The sequence below is a fragment of the Loxodonta africana genome, chromosome 26 (assembly GCF_030014295.1).
Source record: "Loxodonta africana isolate mLoxAfr1 chromosome 26, mLoxAfr1.hap2, whole genome shotgun sequence".
In the NCBI taxonomy this organism is placed as follows: domain Eukaryota; kingdom Metazoa; phylum Chordata; class Mammalia; order Proboscidea; family Elephantidae; genus Loxodonta; species Loxodonta africana.
In genome coordinates this window covers 1682711-1702576 of record NC_087367.1, presented here as the reverse complement: position 1 = coordinate 1702576, position 19866 = coordinate 1682711, and the positions used below count along the sequence as shown (strand labels likewise).

Sequence of the window (19866 nt, the reverse complement as noted above, 5' to 3'; positions counted from 1 at the left end):
TAGATTTCATCATATCTTAGTAAAGCAATTACATCAAGAAAATGATAGTGCGTGTGGAATCAATTATGCATGCAGTTGGCCAGAGACCAAAGGCTGTGAAGTCGGAGAGGGCAGAATCGTTCAACACACACAAATAAAAAGCCCCTGGATCTCACAGATGGACCCCATCAGTTCATCTAACTGCCTAAAAAGTTCATGCACTTAATAATTTATTTGTGTTCTGGGTACTGTTTCCCAGCTGAATATTAACAACTTTGAACTGAAGCATGCTTTTAGCATGGTATGGATGGAAGTCACCGCAGGGCCGTGCTAAGGTCCCTCAGAGGTGAAAATCGTAGTTATGTTTCTTATACACTCTTCATTTTCCGTCACAACTTATTTTCTTTCATTAAGCATTCCTTTTAATCAGAATATCGGTCTAAGTTTACATGGAGAATATCAGTTCAGATTCAGCTTGTTAACCAGTGATAAACTCATAAACCAGAGACGAACATCAATAATACAGGAGACGCGATTTCAACAGCAAAGGCGGACACCAAAAACAGGCTCTCAAAACTGGGAGACCGTGACTTAGCACCTTGTTTTTGTAACCGGGGCACTTGGGGACCTTGAAGGAAGGACCGGGGAGCCCAGAGATCACAATTTAGTGACAAGGTGAAGATGGAGGAGTTTGGGGGAGAAGCTGAACGAGGCCACAGGAAAGCTTACTTGTTCAAAGAGATACAACAGTCCTCCAAATCCGTGCCCATGATGTTTAGGGGATAGCCATACTTTTTATAAAAAGAAGCTCAAGGCACTGTTAGAAAGGTTTGTAGCTCTGTAGCCTTCTCTTTTGCACGGGAAGAGCCTGATGTCTTAATATACGGGGATATTCAAGTGTCTCTGCCACCAAACTGCCAACAGTGGAAGTGCCCAGCCTTCCGTGGGATAACAGGGACAGGCAATCCGTACTTCTGTCTGTATCTGGATGCACCTCAGTCGTGCACAAACATGGTACAGTCTTCTCCCCAAAGGAGAACAATTTCCAGCCAACACTTCCACAAACTGTACTTAACGTTAAAAGAAAACGGATAAAACATATGTAATTACTCAAGGTTAGACTTCTAATTCCTCAATTCACTAAAGGAAACTTGGCAAGAAGATGCATCGTTCTGCTCCCTTCTACTGGGGCATCGGAGGAGGAGAGCCACTGAGGCAGCTAATACACAAAACATGATCAAAAGTGATTAACAACAGCTTCATATGCAAATTGCATTAATGAAGGAGTGCAAAGTCATCATGTAAATTAAATATGTCAAATCTCTTGGTGAACTTTCAATCTCGAGAAGAAAAAACACTGCTTTAATTTTTTTACATCATCAATTTTGCAAGATTGAAAAATCTAAGAATCTTGGTGCTATAAACAATTTTCACCTTTTTTTTCTCCTTCAGCAGGCTGACAGGCCGGCCTGATGTGCACCGAATGTACATGTTAATAGGCCAATCAAAAATGCAAAACAATTCGCAATTACTGGAAGGACCTAATGGTCATTAGAATTTACAACTAGGTAATGAACTGAAGTCTGCCCACACCATGCATATTCATAAAGCAATTTAGCCTTTGAAGATTAAAGAAGTGCTTAAAATTCAAATGAGCTTTAGCAAATTATCAGTAAGATTCATCCAAAAAGCAAAGGGTTTTTCTTCCTATGATTTCCTCATTTTTTTAATGCAAAATTGTTATATCTCCCAGCCTGAGCTTAAGCTAAACACAGAGCTCCTAGTCAAGCCAAAGGGGCTAAGAGACAAACAGAGGCTGCAAACATCCTTACGGACTTTGTTCATAAAACTAAGCCCTGAAGAGCCAAACCTATCTCTAAACGTGGTAATTTATCAAAAACAGCCCAGAGTTGCTCACAGGCAATACTGTACCGTCCCCCAACAGAAGAACACGGTTCCCACCACCCTCCCAAAAAGGCCTTTTCCCCTCAAGTGGCGTCTCCTGTGTAAACATCCACTATGGCATAAAAACAGCACTTCCATCAACACGCAGTGTCACTGATGTTAGAAGTTCCTGCTTCCAAAAGGAAAAGAGCAAGACAGGGAAGGAATCTGAGGCAGAAGAGTGAGGTCTTGTTTGCCTCTGAGGAGTGAAAAATCCTGGCGTTTGGTATTTATCTCCCCGTGGTTTTCCCCCATTCTGTGCTGGCAGCATTTAATCCAAGAGGGACGCGTCAGGCAGACATCGGTGTACACTCACAAAGTCCTTGTGCCCCCCCATCCCATCCATTATCCTGGGAATTTGGATTTTCCTGCTTCCCAATTCCTGGAGAAGAATCCTTTTCTTGAATCCTCACACCTTACTAACCTCCTGACATTTTTTAAAATTCAGTCCTAGAATTCCCAACCAACTACTCCTCTTCCTCCTGCCCCAAACCTCCCAGTTCAGGTTTGGGGCACAAGCGTGTGCAAGGCCCGCCCCAGCCAGTGCACAAGCAGGGCTGGGAATAGCTGCTCAGAGAGGACCCGGTGTCAGGTATCCTGCTCAGCTGCTGGGGGTTTTCTGCTTTGGTGACTTTGTTTCAATTCCTATTGAAAATATTCCAATAGCTTCCCTGGGCCACCCCACCTTGGGCACTGGCCCCCATCTCAGGCATCTTCCTAGAGTAGATCGTACCTAAAATGTGGAGGAAAGAGGAGGAGAGAGAAGGAAGAACACCTCAGGTACTAGCCCTGATTTTTGAGTCTCTCTTCCACGGGCCCTGCTCAGACACGCACCACATTTTCCCATTTATTAGAGGGACGGGGATTAGAGCTGTATGTACCATCCACAGCCATCTGTACGAGCCACAGGTTCCCAGTCCTGACCAATTCCCCTTGACACTAATGTTGCTCTACGTGAGCAGAGTTCAAGGAGAGTTGATATGGGATGTGACAGGGTAAATCAGAATTAAATTAAAAACAAAAGTTTAGAGACCGATGCTACACTGCAGAGCAAATGGGACTTGAAGGCCAAATTTTCCCTAACTGCCTTCCAGTCATTTTCGCTATTAGAGCCTTTGCCTGCCACCCCCCTGCTGGCCAGGCTGCAACCACGTCAGAAAGCAAGTGGAATGCCTACAGGAAGACTTGAGATATTCCTCTTTAAGTCCAATACCTATACGTTTAATATATGGCAATTAACTTCTGGTCAGGAGTCTGCAGGCAACAGACTACTCCAAGTAATAGGAAAGGAGGGGGCCCCAAAGCTGGGACAAGCACAAAAGACAGGTCCAACAACAATGCCGGCTGTCAGCAGCTGAATTATTTTTATACAGGAATTTTTATCTCTATTGTACAAACAAGTACATGTCTGTGCTGACTTGTTAAGCAATCCACTTGTATGGAGAATACGATTTTTTTTTTTCCTTTCTTGCTACCAGTCACACAGCTCCAAGATCAGAAGAAATACATAGTCTTTGAAGCTGCTCAAATGTTTGAGTTAAAAGGATAGCCGTTGTTTTCAAAGATCCAAGAGTATCTTTATCAGAATTAAATTTTTCCTTATTGATTTTTCCCCTTAACATAACAAAAACATAACATGAGATGGTTACGATTTATTATTAAAATTTTTTTCAGCCTTTAAGTTATTCTTTAGTAGCCAGTGTTCACTTTTAAATATTAAGGAATTTTTTTTCTTTTTAATCATAGGGTAGGATGGAAAAGGACAAATTCGTGAGATTTAAAATTTGACATTTGTTAATGCCTTGCTTTAACTGTGAACTCAAAGAATTAGTTGGGGGGGGGCTCATTCTGGGCTTTGCCTTAAGTGTAAATAAATCGTGGTACCCTGAGTTGGTAAGGGAAAATGCTTGTTTTTGGGGGGGCGGGGGGGCAAAGAAACTCCATATTTAAACTGTAAAAGATCAGACGTGGCACGTAATGCCTTGTGCTCCAAGTGAGGTAAGAATCCAGGCTCTACCTTACTTCCCCCGAAATTAACAGATGTTATTGTTTTTTGCCGCCTTTTGCATGCTTCATTACGTATCAGGAAAATGAACAACTGATGAATGTAAATTTAAAGGCCCTGATGCTTAGCAGGAGGTTTCCTTGTGTTTTCTACCAAGTTCAAAAAGAAAACAGAAAGGACTGGGGAACACGACAGCACCTGTGTTCTTCTGGGGGGGTAAAAAAAAAAGCACCTTTGCAGGTTTCACAATAATTCCATTCTTTATTTTTAACAGGAGTTTTTAATCAGTGGGCTCGCCTCTATCTAAAACTAAGATCAAATTGTAGGTGTAATTGTTCAGTGCCAATGCTAACAACAGTGAGGATACAAACAAAAGCTCATTGTGAGTGACCAAAGGTCCCCAGGTATCCCCTTCATCAACATACCTGCTCCAGGTTTCCGCTGGGAATTCCCTGGCAGAGAGCAATTCAGTCCTGAATAACAGGCTGCCAACCCTATCTGGAAAAGGGTGTGGGACGTGCCCTTTAGCCACTTTTACAGATACCTTTAGGTGGATAATTTATAATTTGTTCTTAGCGCTCTGAGAATCTGATGTGCTATCTACCTAAAGAGATCAGGAAGCAAAAAGGAGCAGAGATGAGGGGTGAGCTGAGGCCCAGTCCAGCTCTAGTGCATATGTCAGGAGTGTGCTGTGGGCACTCTGCCTCTCAGCAACCTGCCCAGGTAACAACCTGTCCAGGTGACAACCTGTCCAGGTAAACCTTCCAGCAGCGTTGCATCAGATCCGCTCAGATCCGTCTCCGGGGGAACCGAGACATGGAACACTCCGGGTCTCTGTCTGCAAACTTCTAATTCACTAGTTCTTGGCAGCTTACTTCTCCAAGTGTTTTGTTTCAGGAAACGTGTGTATTTTTCTTTGTATGTTTTGTGGATTTATCACAACTGGCTCTGACGGTTGATGATTCTGTTAAATGAACACATTCTAAAAATCCTCTTTAAAACCCCAAGCAACAGAGGACTCAAAAACATAATGATAAAATATTTTAATGGGGATCCAGTTGGGGGGTTGGTAAGAAAGTACAAATGGAGGCAAGATGCCCTTTAAGTCAGCACTGGATTTTAACGGAATGTCAGCACGTATGTGTGTGAGTGTGGGTATGTGTGTGCGCGAGTGTGTGAGATGGGGGAGAGGGGTGTGGCAAATCACAAAAAAATATTTACAATGTACTCCCTTTGTTCAAACCACATACTTTTAATAGGAAAAGCTGGAACTGTGGCTATTTAAATTTTTAAATATTCAAGCGCCTGTAATTAACCATATGAGACGAATTATGTCACACTCTCTCCATAGCAGCACGTGCAAAAAAATTTCTGGTGGTGAATTGGAGGTGGCAGAGCTGGGGAGACAACCCTTAGGAGGAGGACAGAAGGACGTTTTCATTTTGCCGCAGATCAAAGGCGAACAAGAATGGAAACTGTGGCATCGCCTGCATTTTTTACGTGGCTGCCTTTCACACAGGGCCATCTAAGTTTTATACAATTCCCCGGACTAGCTGCATTTTAAGCTTGCTGTATACAGCTTTATTACCGTGTGCTGGTGGGAGTAGCATCAATATTCCCGCTCAGCACCTGACAGGGCATTGACATGCGCCCATCTGAGACCTCCTCTAAGGTGCAGTGACGGTGTACCCAATTGTAAAGGCAAATGAAGCTCACCTATTCCCCGATGGGATCAGAAGTGACCTCGCCACCCCCCATGCCTCAAACCCTTCCCTTGCCAGCCTAACCGAATGCCACCACAGAATGACGAATGAGCTCCGAAACAGACCCCAAGTTACTAACCCTGCTAAGAACAGCGAAAGCCTTTGCTGAGACGTTTTAAAAAATGCATAGGGAGTGCAGCTGGCCAGTAAAACGCAGAGACAAACTCCAGTCAACCCAGCATGGATTACGTTACGTTCAAAAACTGATTAGAAATACAGCCTGATGTTTACTGGCTCCAAACCGAGTTTGGCATCAAGCATACTGGCTTTAATAACGCTGGCATTTTTATTATTATTATTATTTTAAATTTGCCTTTGGTCTCTGGGAGCACATGTGGAGAGCTAAAGGATTCTTATTCGTCAGGTTTCATTTCCTGGAAATTAAGTCTGTGACAGAAAATGAGTCTAGTAGCAATAATATGGTTTGTGCTCAGATTAATTAGGTCATTGTTGTAAAAACTACATGGCAAATTACAAAGGTAAATTTACTGATATTGGCGAGTACTCTGCAGCTTGGAAGCAAAGGGGAGAAACAGTTTAAAGATGCTTATTTACCTGGGCAGGGGGAGAGAAGAGAGGAGGGAGAACGCAGTGGTCAATTTTCTATTTGTATTACAATAAAAACACTAGTCATTATCCATTAAATTATACAGTCTGAACGTATTTTATGAACTTTATTAATGTAGTCCAAATTGACACATAAAATAAAAACCTGCTTGATTTGAAATACTGTGAAAAGTGGGCACCAAGTTAAAATCTTTTTTTTTTTTTAATCCTTGTAATAACAACACTACTGGCATAGTCATGACCCAAATGAAATGTGAACAAGCAGAAAGGTACTAAAGATCCTTGGTGATTAAATCTCACGCTAAAAAAGTGGCAAGGTGCCAGGCTGGGTCCAGCCTGATGCTAAATGCTTTTTATTGCACAAAGCTGGTACTACTGTATGTAAAAACAGACTTGGACTTGGGGTAAATTTTGTCAAATGCTTTCTTTGTGCAATAGAGGGTGTGAACAGACCAGCCAAAGTAGATTAAATTCACATCCACTGACGCAATCTTGGTGCATCTCCCTAGCTATGTTCACTGTTTCAGTTAAATTTAATATTTTCCCCCAAAGGAAAGCCAAACTTTTCCCCTTTCATACTGGCTAGTGTGCAAAGCCAGCACTCACTTGTTCTCCTTTATAAGCCCTGTCATTAAGAAATCATGAAAATCTGCACCCCAAATTTTACCCTCCCACGTTAGCCAAGCTACACTGAGGCTGCAGTGTGAAATGATTTTCCAAGACTCCACAGTGTGCCACTGATGCACCCAACCTGAGCCCAGGTTCCCCGTCCTCACACTGCCCACGTCTCAACACCCATTTTCCAGCCCCTGGTCAGCTCCACAATTAAATGCCACGTTCAATAGGAGGAAGGTGTGCAAAACATATTTCAGATCCTTGAAAGTGAAAGGGACAACTTGCAAGACAACAAGGATGGGGCGATTTCAGAAATCACAGCACTGTTTTTTGTTTCTTTTTTTTTTAAGCCTTCACAGAGTCCACACAGAGAATGGGAGGGAGGCTGTCCCCTTCTGCTCCTGTTCTTGAAGTGAATACATATTTGTGTTCCCAATAAAAGGCCATTTTTACATTAAGTGTCTGTAACAGCAGGAGACAGAAAAACTAACACAGTCCTCACATCACACACAGGATGATCTTGATATCACGTGGACCTATTCTCCAAACTATTATTTATAAAAGACCACTAGGAAAACGCACAATACATCTTTTCTGTGTCACCAAAAGGGTAAGGTCTGAAGAACTTTGGGATCTTCTACATGTTGGGGTTTTGATTTTTTTTTTTTTTTTTTTTTTTTTGGCTTTCGAAGTAAATTTAGCAGCCATGCGGGCCACTGTGTTTAATTAAGCTTTCAAAAGTCCTGACAATGCCAACAATTGTAAGGCACTTCTGCGGCTCAATCACGCAATCACTGTGACAGTTCTATTTACAATTTGTCTTAGAAAGAGTTTCTCCGACATTGTACTTTGACAAAACATCCAAGCTGCCAGTTCACAACCCTTCTCTGTCTTATTTACAAATACAGAGTGTATGTAGGACTCCCAGTCTCAGGAACAGGAGTCTCTGGGTAATGGCCCCACGAACACATACCTGGCTCCCTATGAAAATCCCAGATACTTAACAGAAGACAATATGCTTTCTTCTCTGGATTCTGAAGGTGAATTGAAAACTTCACTAGTATGTTGTAAATGTTATCCAAATGCCATGATAAAAATTCACTTCAAGGGTCAGTAATTTTTTTTTTATCCAGAACCAACACAAATACAGAGAAACGCAAAATAAGTACTCATAACAGGATACTACAATGTATAGTCTCATTTACAATTACACAAACACACACTCCAGTTGAGTCTGAGCTAAGAAAGAATCAGAACGGATACAAAAAGAAAAGGCAGGTGGCTTTCCGAAATTCTGAAAAGCATAAGTTTGTTATACTCGGTTCACCTTTAAGTAACAAGCTGATTTATTTCCTTTTTGAAAGAATATTTTTCCCTTCATTAGAGAGTCTGTCTTTACATATTACCATCTAGATAGGAGCTGTATTTTCTAGGCAAGTAATTTCTAAATATCCTGATACAAATGTCTATTGCACATGATTTTAATGGGAAAAAATGTTATCTATCAGTAGTAGTAGCCTATACTACATTTTTTTTTGCCTTTACTACATTTTATTAAGATTTGTCATATTTTCTCCCATCCTCTCATAAAGCTAACTTTACAATAACCCAACTCCAATTTAAAGATTTCTATGTACAGTAAGCCAAAACCTCAAATCTGACCCTGCAGGATAATATATACATTTTTTTTTTTTTTGCCTTTTCCATAAGTCAGCAGCAGCTTCACATTTGCTAACCCTTGATGAATATTTCCCCCATCGCAATATATGAGCCCAGAAAGCAAAACAAAACCCTATTGAAAATCCTGACTGCAGTCAAACGCTGCTGCTATCTGATGGTGACCATCTGACACTACATACTGATGACCTGGGCCCACACGCCATAACCTGCTAATTTCCGGAGAAATTAACATCACTTCAATAGTAATAACAGATCACAATCACACAGCATTTTGAATAAAGGGAAACAATGAAAAAAAAGTAGCCTGATGAATGTATTGGTGTGCAGATGAACACGTTCTTGTGGGAGAAGTGGTGAAGCACACATACCTATCTACTCGCCAGGTAAAAAGCACCCTCCCTAAAAGATGCTCACCTTTGAGAGGCCTGTGTACTGTCAGAACGCACACCACCTCACTGCCGTTACCCCCTTCTCCCATTTGAAAGCCCTGAAAGCTTGATTCATCTGAGGAAGACTGTCACTGTTAGAGTTCTGCTTCCTGCCTATACAATGACAGGGATCACACAGTCAGCTCAAATCCAACTTATATCACTTTAATAAAGCCTTCCCTACACAGCCCACTCCAGTGGCTACCTTTTATGTGGTTGCCAGATATATTCTTCTGGAGATTCATCAGTGTATCTCTTTCCTAATACCGAGCACTCCTTCTCCTTTCTTTCCAGGAACACAATTCAAATATCTACAGAATGATTACTGTTATTGCTGCCTCCTCATCAGGAAAAGAAAAGCAGACTCAGAACCGTGGGGACGCGCCCTTAGAGAAATGGGCTGGGCGTACACAGCCGTCTTCCAGAACTTGCTGCAGGAGCACCTGAAGGCCAGAGCATGGTAGTTTGTGTGCGACGGCCGAATGTTAATTTCACCACAGGAAACTCTTAATTCGTGACTGTGAATTATGACAAGTCATGACTCCAGTTACTGACTTACACTTTGGGATGTGACCATGCTATTTATGTCCAGCCAATTCCAGGGTGGGAAAAGATGATTAAACACAATAAAAGGAATCAAGACTTTGTAATTATTCGGGCATGAGAGGTTTACTCTGCCTGGGTCACAGCACTTGGCCACTCACTGAATATCTCAGCTATCTTAGATGGCTTTTCTTCTCAATAAAATTATGTAGTATTATGCCTATAAAATATATTTAAATTTTTCTTCTTTTTTTAACTTGCTTCTCAGGGCTCTGTTACTGTAAACAGAGCTCTTAAAAAAAAAAAAAAAAAGCATAACCTTTAAGATCACCATGAAGTTAAAGAAAATATATTTTCTTTCCATACACAGATTCACAACTGTAACAGGAAAAAGCCTTAAAATAGGGCCTTCCCCCACCTTCTAGATCCCTCCTCACAGTAGAGAGGCATAGAATTTTTGAGCTGGTTATCTGAGACCGAATAACCTACTTGGGACCTGAGTAAGAAGTATGGTTTTAATTCTTGCCTGACAGACACTGTGTTTTGTCTTTTAAACGAGCAGCTCGATATGTAAATACGATGTTACATCATGCAAGTGTTACTCCATATTTGGTGATTTAGCAAGGCTTTGGATCTACGAAGACGACAAATCCCCTTCCGCTCGCTCTTACTTCATTAATCATGCCTTACACTTCTGTTCATTTTCCTTCTAGTCACAGACGGCACATGGAAATGGTCACCGCCATATCCTACTGGGGGGTGCTGGGGCGCCTGGGGTGGGGGATGTTAACCTACGTGTCACATAAACTACATGTGGTGGATTCCACCAAAACACTTAGCAAATGCAGCTTGCCTGGTAGCCTATTTCTCATTTCACTCAATGAAAAGTATCTGTGTGTTACTACAGGAAGCATTAAAAAAAAGAGAGAGAAAGAAAATGCCACGTTTGATTTTAATGATCGACTTCCAGAGAGGGAGAAAGAATATGACATTCAATCCCCTCAGGACCACCGACCTATTACGGTTCAACTCAGTGGTCAAGCTAGGTAGGAGAGACAAGTTCCAGGGTATCAATGGATCACAAGCACTTCTTTCCCTAAAACGGAACGAGCCTTCTGCCTTTGGGGGGGGGGGGGCAGATGGAGGAAAGCCACTGGTAGCATGTCATTTCTGTCACCGCAGAACCTGCCTTCACTTCGTCTTATGTGTTAAATCACGGCTGTTTCATGAAAAAACAATGTTTTCGGGGTCACTACGTGCTGCTGCTGTTTATCCCTCAGAAGAGGGAACTGGAGTCCCTCTGTTACCCTTTCATTCCTTTTCCCCTGAGCTGCTGAGACACCCACACACCTAAGCTATCTGTCTGCTAAAATTAAGCCAAGGAGGGGCAGCTATTGAATGCGTGGATGTGTTTGTCCAGGAGACTTTTTCCACGGTGTTAGAGCAGACACAGTGGAAGTCTGGACTGGACATTTGTAAGGGTGACATGTGGTTGTGTAAACCACAAACAAAATCAAGATACATCTGTCAAAGCCACATCAGAGGCAGGAGAGAGCGCGGAGAAGCATTTATCATCTAGCTGAGGAGGCAGGCTGCAGGGAGCAGCCGTTCCTGTCAAACCAACCTTTTGAAATTTCCAACATGCCCTTAAACTTTCCGAGTAAGCATGTCTGTGCGCTTCAGCAACTGCCCTCTCTACTCTGGCCTGGCCAGTCGAAAATGGCATCTTAAAGTCAAGGTCACGGTGTCATCCCACCGTGGGGCTGTGTTTAATTACAGCCCCATACAGGCTGACAGCCAGTATGGATCCAAGGCTAGTCCTGAGGCTTGGTTAACTCTTTCCACCCTCTCCAAGCCACCCAGCCAGCGCACCCCACTTCGGGAAGCCCAGGGACTAACTGCACCCCCAGGGAGGCTGACATGGCATTCTGAGACAAACAGATCCCTGGCCAAACTGTAGACGCCTATGTGGCCACTTTGCCTCTGGCCTGTCACCAAGCCTGAGAATGGGCTAGGTGTAGAAATGGTCAACACTTAAAAATTAGAAAAGAGGAAAAAAGAAAATGAATTCAGAATCAGCAGACTCAGAGAGAGGGTGTCAGGTGTGTGCACCTACTCTGCCTACAACTGACTCAGTGAGGTGGAAAATGTTTATTTTTCTCTGTGCTGAACGTCAACCACAGGCACCATCATGTTCACACCACAGGGCTGCCTGGACACTGGCACGGAGAGAGAGAGAGAGAGCACCTCACCACTCCTTAGTGCTCGGAAACAGCAACTCTGAAAATGAAAAGAAAGCATGCAAACGGCTTTTCCCCTTGCATCTCGTTTACCTGCTATGTGTTCCTGTTTGGGGCAGATTCCTCTAGATGACGTTGACAAACAATCGTCATCCTCTGGTGTGACCTGGATGCCAACCTCCACAGGATTGGATGCTTTTTTCATCTCGATTGGCGAAGGGGAAGGTGGCTTATCCACAGCTTTTTCTAAGCAGAGGCTGCCATTGCATTGTTTCCGTTTGTGCTCGATAAAAATAAGAATGTCCCCCAATGGGAAGTTCATCTGGCACTGCCCACAGGTGAGGAGGTCATGGTCCCCTTCTAGCGCTCCCAACGGGCCGTGGTCTGGTTCATCATCTGTAAGAATGGCTTCAAGTGGTTCGGCTGTAGTTGGAGAAACAAAAGCACAATTATTAGAGTGCTGAAGAGGAGAGAAACGGGGAAAAATACTTTCTCAAGCCCATCCCCACCCACCACATTATGTCAAGTGTTTCTAGGATCCACCACATGGCACTCAGAAAACTAGGCACACAAAATGTACAAGGTTGTGGAGGTTCTCAACAAGAAAGCCGATTTATCAATGAGGCCAATCGCCCTAAACTTAAAAAAATCTGACTTGCATAACTCTACAGAGAAATCACACACACACTACAAATGTGTCTGGTTTGTAAGTTCAGGAAAAAGAAATGTGATTATTAAATAAATAGTTAACACAGGGGCATAAAGAAAGCTGAAAGAAGAACTACCAAAAAAAAAAAAAAAACTAACAGTGAAAATTACATTTGTTTCCTTTTTTTCCCTATTTGTTTTTATAGATTAAGTTGTCTATTGTGCCAAACAAAAAAAGGGGAGATGAATAAATACACGCTAACATCCTTTGCGTATGAATCTACATACTCCTAGATGTACAGAATGTCGTAGCTCCCTAAATTAGAAAGCCACTACACATCACACAGAATCTGTGCCACATTTACACCACGGTAATAAGAAAACGACTCCATTCACCTGAATAATCATCGTCGCCCAGCATAATTCACACTGCCAAAAACTCTCCTGATCTCACTCTCAGCAGTGCCACCAAATCAAAGAAATACCAGATTCACTGGCGATTCTTCTCAGACACATTAGCTAAAAGGGATACTTTTCAGTACTTAAGAAAATAAGCCAATTAGTCATTTTTTCATTCCGAAGAAAGGAATGCCTAAAATATTCTAAACATGTTTGCACTTGATGGCCCCCATCACATAAAAATCAGTATGGTCAAGGAAATGCCACATTTCAGAACAAGGCTGAGAAGTCCTTTCTTTAGACTTGAAATACTTCGCCTAATGTTGTCAAAGTTGCCTAATTTTCTGAATGAGCTCCAAAACGCTTCATTATGGAGCTATTTCTGCTCACATAATCACCAGCGGATGCTACAACAAGGTAGACATGTCTTTCTTTCCTGTTTCATTTTTTTTTTAACTTTGTATCAAAATACTCCAGCATCTATTTGAACAGCTTCTGTCATTTTTTAACCTTCCAGAGAGGAAATCAGAGTTGGCTAAGCCTCTGCCCCTGAAACTTTATGTTTACTGTATCCAAAAAAAAAAAAAAAAAAAAATCACAAAATAACAAAACATATCCAGGGTGCTGCCAGTTAATAAAACTGAAGCAGAAAATGTACAAGTCTTAAACAGTTAATCAGTCTGACCTTCTTTAGCAAGCTGCCAATTTCACATTTAATGAACTTAAAGCCACAGAGAATCAAAAAATAGATTTTAATTTGAGTGTAGAATATTGGAACAGATTTTGATAAAGTGCAAAAAATCCAGTGAACTCAGGTTAAATTTATTTCGACCCTACTCAGGCTGAATATTGAGGGGGAAGATCTGGGGTAACTCCCAGACGTGCTGGGTGAAATAATATTGAGAGCCCTGCATAGCTGCACCTGTGCTCAACTAGGGCATGTCGTAATTTCTAGCCTCTGGTACTCCTCCTACTTTAACATAAGGTCACCACAGGGATATGAAGGTTATATTCCAGCTGAGAGCGACAGCCAGGTAAGCACTAACGCTACTTTGCCCAACATACTGACCAAAAGACAAATAAAGAATCCACATGCATACTTTTCAAACAGAAGGTGACAAATGGAAGTGCTTCCACATTGTGCCTCTGTCATTTTTCTCCTGCGTTTGCTTTCATTTTGACTAACTGAAGAGTTGAATAGGGAAGTCCTTCTTCAAGATCCCTGCTATCTGGATTAACCATTTTTAAGCACAGATTGACAAACGTGAGGTTTTGTTGTTGTCATTCAGCCTTCACTACAAGTTCTGAGGTTTACAGATTAAAGAAAGACTCAGGAAAAAATATTTTATTTCATTAAAGTTAGTAGTACCTGGAGCCTTTGCAAAAAAAAAAAAAAATTTTTTTAAATTCAGTGTTAAGGTTTTTTTTTATTATTATTATTTAAATTTCCAAGGCCTGATACATTCCTGAAAACAGAACTATTATTTAGGAGCAAAAGGAGATACTCTCCTGGGAATCAAAATAGTTAAAGGTAACGCGGTACAAAACCAGACTTGGTTAAAGTCTTCTAAATGTAGCGACTGAACTGATTTACAATCAAAACCAGGAAATGAAGTGGTAATTCAGAGGTTGCTGATTACAACTCCACATTTCACCTAATTAATTTTATAGGAGGCAAAGTTCTTGAAAATAACAAGATGATCAAATGTACAGATATAAAACCTGTAACCTCAACATTTTCTACGCTCTTAACGTAAATTATTGCTAATTAACAAGAATTATACCCTAACGTCTGAAAGACGTATAACATCAGGTTCTCTGCGAAACATTTGGCTAGTGATGTTCAGAGAAATACCAAAACGTGTTTTTACTACGGCTGCTCTATTATTATTTAAAATGAGACCAAGTGGGGCACAAAGAAAATAGGAAAATACAATTGTCCTGGTATAGTCTATTGCTTTGCACTGACATCCCTTCTCAGTGGCAATCAGCATTTCCTTTCTGGGCATCTGATAATTTCTCTGTATTTTAATGCAAATTCCTCTTTCCCTAAACACATTTCTAACCTCAGCCATTTTACCCCCTCCCTCAATTCCATCCTCCTTCGCCCCCACGACGCCTCGGTACCCAAGCTCCGGCTGAGCTCCGGCTACAAAGCGGGCAGTCCTGGACAGAAGTGGAAGGAGTGGGCAAATAACCACAATAATTAGCCGAGAATTCTCCCTACGAGGGAGAAACGGGGGGGAGGAATTTGCTTCTGCGTTCAAACAGCAAGGCAGACTGAAAGGTCTCAATGCCCCAGCGCCAGACTGAGAGCTCCTTCCTCCTTCTGCAGTTGCAAAGAAATTAAAAAAAAAAAAAAAAAAGCCTTAGAAGAAATGTAGGAAAGGAGTGAGGGAAATGGGGTCTGCTGGGGAGGGGAAAGGAAAAGGGAGAGATGTCTCCGAGTTTGCTTTCCAAGTCCTTCCCTTGGGTTGTCTTAGCGGTGTAAGGAGGCAAAGCGAGGCTGAAACGCTGAGGTACAGAGTGGAAAAGCAAAGACACAAAAGCGAAGACGGGGGCGACAGGCGGGGCAGGGGGCCCGGGGCAGGGGCCCGGCGAGGTGGGCTGTGCCGGCTGTGAAGTGGGGCGCCGCGGCGCAGGCACAAAGCGGGCCGCGCTCGCTGCGAACACGTGCGGCGGGGCGCGGGCCGGGGGACGGCGGGCAACCAAGGCCCGACTGCTGCCTCCCCGCCCGGCCGCGGGGCCACGGCTCCCCGGGCCAACGGTTGGCGAAAAGGGAAGTGGTTTGGAAAACTCGGCTGGGTAACCCGGTGCGGCCTCGGCGTCGCCGCACACAACTCACACGCGGATCCCGAAATTCGTCCTGTGTCCACACGCTCACACTTTCTACTTTGGGGAATCTCCGCAAAAGCGCCCCCCCACTGCAAGTCCGGGCCCGGGTGTGCGCGCGGCGGCGGCGGTAATTCACTATTAATGACGCTGCTTGCCCGCATCGTTCTGATGGTAACTATTACTATTGTTGTCATTTTGGGCTCCGAGGCGAAGACTGCGGGGGGCGGGGGGGGAGGGGCTCGGGCTGCGGGGCGCAGGGGCGAGCCTGCCACGGCTGCCGGGGTCCGCGCTTTTCGCAGGGTGAGGGGACGGAAGAAGTGGACCCGGAGACCAAGCGCAAACTTGCCACATCCCGCCCTTTGGCTGTGCCCCGAAGCCCGGGCGCACACACCGCCTTTCCTCCCTTCCAAAAACGCCCGCCCTGAAAGAAAGCGAAATCCGCACCCCACTCCGCGCCCGGCGCGCGCCTGTCTCCGGGGCTTGTGCAGGGGGCGGTGTCGGCCGCGCGCTCGGGCGTTTCTCTGGGGCCCTGGCCAGAAGCATTTTTAAAGTCAAAATGAAGAACAAAGACATAAGGGGTGACGGGGGAGAAAGGGAATTCTGCCTAACCGTCCGTGCCCCCCACCCCCACCCTCGCCAAGCGCGTCCCTCTCCAGCCCAAAGAAAAGCAAAGTAGGGGGTGGGGGAGGCTCTGGTACAGGTTCAAGTTCGCTGAGCTTTCTCGGTCTTGTTCTGCCTCCTAGCGACCGAATGGCTCATTCAGCCAGAGAAGAGAAGAGCTGGGGGCGGGGGGTAGGGGTCCTGAGATCCGGGATGGCCCCCGGCCCCTCTGTGCACCCAGAAAATGAGGAAAGAAGCGACCCCCGCCCCCACCCACTGACCCCTTAACCTAGTGCCTGCACCAGGACTGGGGGGAGAGGAGGGCTAAGCCTCCCAGCCTGGAGTATCGGGGACGGACTCCGGGGGCGGCGAAGCAGCCGGACTGCACGCCCCAGTCAGTCCTTGGAGCCCCAGTGCATCCTTCCAAAGACAGGCCCGGCTTTCCCAAGTCCTGCGCACTCTGCCCTTCCTTCCCGCCCGTACCTGGCCGGGCTGTAACTTCACACCGCCGCGCGCCGCGTCTGCTCCGCATCCGGCGCGGCCGGGGGAGTAGGGGGCGGGGGAGAGAGGCGAGGGAGGGATGCGCGGGGGTGGGGAGAGGGAGGGCCCCGCAACGTGCTTGGGCTGGGGAGGGGGGAGGAGAGCGGGGGAGCTTCCGAAGTGTATGACAAGTTTCAGGGCCCAGTGAAAAATGCAATTCCCTGTGCGCGCCCCCACCCCATCAAAAAATACATGACTGGGTATAAGTGGACCTTTAAAAATTGTATCAAAAATTAAAATGCGAGTCATGGAGAGGAGAGAACTGGCCTTCTCGTGCCTTTCTTTCCCTCGCTGCCAAACTTTCCCAAGTACCCACTACCTCACAGGAGCGTTCAGTTAGCTGGGACCCCCCCTCCCCCCGCCTTATAAAGACTCACAAGGACCCCAGACAAAGTCAGGCCCAGGAAGTGGGCAAGAACCCAAAGGTGAAGGACGCGAGGTCCCGGAATAGAGCCCCCCAAAGGCATACCCGACCAGAGTTCTCCGTAGTCCTCCCCCACCTCACCCCGCCCCAGCCCGGGCCTGGCCCCGCTCCGGCACAGGGACCTGGTGGCCAGACCCGGGGTGGGAGTCGGGGGAGGAAGCGAATGCACGTGGTGACCTCCACCCCCTCCCCGCGGCCGAGAGCGGTGGACAAGAGACCTCTGGGGGTACAGCCGAGGGCAGGGGGCGCACGCAGAAACAAGCTTTTTCAGTTGCTTTGCAAAATAAAAATGCTTTGCAAAGCCGAGTTTCTCCCCAGCGGGTTTCGCAGTCGGGGAAGCCGGGAGGAGGTCTGGGCATTGTGCTGGGGGCGGGCGGGGACCTGGGGCCCTGCTGGCGCAGTCTCAGCGTGGCCTGCCGCCGTGCCCGGAGGGCGGGCGCCGGGCGCCGGGTGGGCGATCCCGGGAGGGGTCGGGGCGCGGCGAGGCCCAGCGAGGCCCCGGCCAGGCCCGGCCGCCGCCGCCGCCGCCCGCTCTGAGGCCGCGGCGCTGCGCTCGGTCCTCTGTCTGTTTGTTGGCAGGAGGCTCCCGCACACGCGGTGCTTGTAAACATTCAGACACGAGATTTTTCCCAATCAAAATCCACTTCCACTTTTTTTGAAAATCTTCCAAAAAATAGTAAGAGGAGGGAGTTCCTCGCTCCGTCTCAGTGCCGCCGGCGCTCTAAGTCTGCGAGTGAAGGGGTTTGGGGAAGGGGGTGATTGTAATTTTTTTTTCTCGGTTGGAGATGGTGAGATTTTTGCGGGGGGGGTGGGGAAGTCAAAGAGGAGAGCATTGCAGTCGAGGGCTGGCGGAGCGCTTGGCTTCTGCTTTTTGGGGCAAGAAATTTTACGTTCTCTTGCCTCGTTCAATTTAACTGTCTTCATCTTTTGCATGTCTACCCCTCGCCGCCTCGGAGGCTCGGCCGGGAGGGGAAGGCAGCGGCGAGCCGGGCGGCCGCCCCGGGGCCCTCCCTCCCTCTCCCGCGCGCCCCCGGCCCGGGCCCCGGCCCTTCGGCCACAGCGGCGGCGCGGGAGGGCCAGCGCGAGGAGCCGGCACAAAAGGCAGCGGGACAAACACCCACCTCGGGCCGGAACAAAAGGCGGCAGCGCCGGCCGCGGCTGGCGTTCTCCCCGGCTCCCCAGCTCTCCCCGGCGCCGCGGCGCTCTCCGAGCCGGCACCCCGGAGCGGCCGCGGCCCCCTCCCGCATGCCCTGGCTGACGCTGGCGGGGAAGCCTACTTTCCTCCCGGGTCACGCCGGCCCGCGAGCGCGCCGGCGTCCGAGGGCCGGCTCGCCTCTTCTCCCCCGGCATTGGTTTGTAGGCTGGGACCCCCCCCCACACCCCGTTTTCCTGCGGGGAGTGGAAGCCACCCTCCTTTCCCCGCCGACTCCCTCCCCCAGGCTGGCGCGTGAGTTGTTCGCATCCTTAGCATTGTTCATTATTTTGCAAAACTGGGGGGTAAAACCACCGCATTCCTTTTCGACAAGAGAAATAAAGCAGCGGAAAGGAGGTAAGAGGAGGGGTGACTTTCTTTTTTAATTAAATAAAATTAAAAGGTGAATGCTATCCCAAAAGTGCACACGCGGCTAAGGTGCGAGACGGGACGAGGTTTCTTTCTTTCTTTTTTTTTTTTTTTCTTTTCCTTTAATCTCTTTTACTCCGACTCTCGGAGGTTTCCTCGTGAAAATAAAAAATGCACGCACACACCCCTCTCCCCCCTCGCTCTTGCGGCTCGTCCTGCGCGCTCTCGTGATTATTAATAATTATTATTACTATTATTGGGTTACTTACGCGAGAATTCCCGTTTGCTTAAGTGCTGGGGTTTGCCTTGCTTGCGGCGAGACATGTTGGGCTGCGGGGCGGGCGGCGGCGGCGGGCGGACGACGGTTCGGTTCACATCGGGAGAGCCGGGTTAGAAAGAAGGAGACTCCAGAGAAAATATCTTCATCAGTGCCTTTTGACATCCAAAATAAATTAGAAATAATACAAAGATGGCGCAGGGAAGATGAATTGTGGGAGAGCCGTCATGGCTTTTTTTTTTTTTTTTTTTAAGCAAAAAAAAAAAAAAAAAAAGGAGAGAGAGAGAGGAGAGATAGAGGGAGAGAGAGAGATGAAAAAAAATGGCAAAAGCCCCCCTGAGCTGCAAGTTCAAGTGCGGACGTGACGTCCCTGCGAACTTGAACGTCAGGAGTCTGGATGGACAGAGACACACAAAACATGGGCAGGGCGAGCAGGAGAGAAGGGGAGGAGGGAAGGGGAAGCGCACACCAATGGACACACATCAGGGGCTGGACATGAAAAAGAGACCAGGACAAGCCAATGGCCAGTGCGGGGCGGGGGAGGCGCGGGCGGGGGGCTCGGCAGACGCCAGACGCGGCCCCCGAGGGAGGGGCGGGCGGAGGGGAGGGGAGGGGGCGCCGGGGCCGCGGGCTCACCAGTGGCCGCAGCGAGCGCAGCAGCCGCGGCGTGGCCGGGAGAGAAGAAAGGGGCGGCAGGGGCGGGGGGGGGGAGCAAGACGGGCGTCCTGCTCCCCCCCCCACTGGGACCCTAAAATGAGAGATTATTTAAAAAAAAAAAAAAAAAGGCAAGAGTGCTCGGAGGGCTGCAGGCTGCGGCC

General features: G+C 46.6%; 1 protein-coding gene across 18 annotated transcripts in view; it reads right to left on the bottom strand.

Moving 5' to 3' along the window:
* Window positions 1-19248, bottom strand: part of BCL11A (BCL11 transcription factor A) — a 107241-nt gene extending 87993 nt beyond the window's left edge. For 7 of the 18 annotated variants that reach the window (XM_064277027.1, XM_003417577.4, XM_064277028.1 and 4 more), the window contains exons 1-2: window positions 19041-19248; window positions 11858-12187 (exon numbers count right to left, since the gene is read on the bottom strand). In XM_064277027.1, the coding sequence (XP_064133097.1) occupies window positions 11858-12187; window positions 19041-19095 (385 nt within the window). In that variant the 5' untranslated portion in view covers window positions 19096-19248. Of the gene's footprint in view, window positions 1-11857; window positions 12188-12808; window positions 13388-15656; window positions 15832-16729; window positions 16801-19040 lie in introns of those variants that run through there. The other 11 variants (XM_064277016.1, XM_064277015.1, XM_023557196.2 and 8 more) reach the window with 8 other exon arrangements.
* Between the last annotated feature and the right edge of the window lie 618 nt (window positions 19249-19866).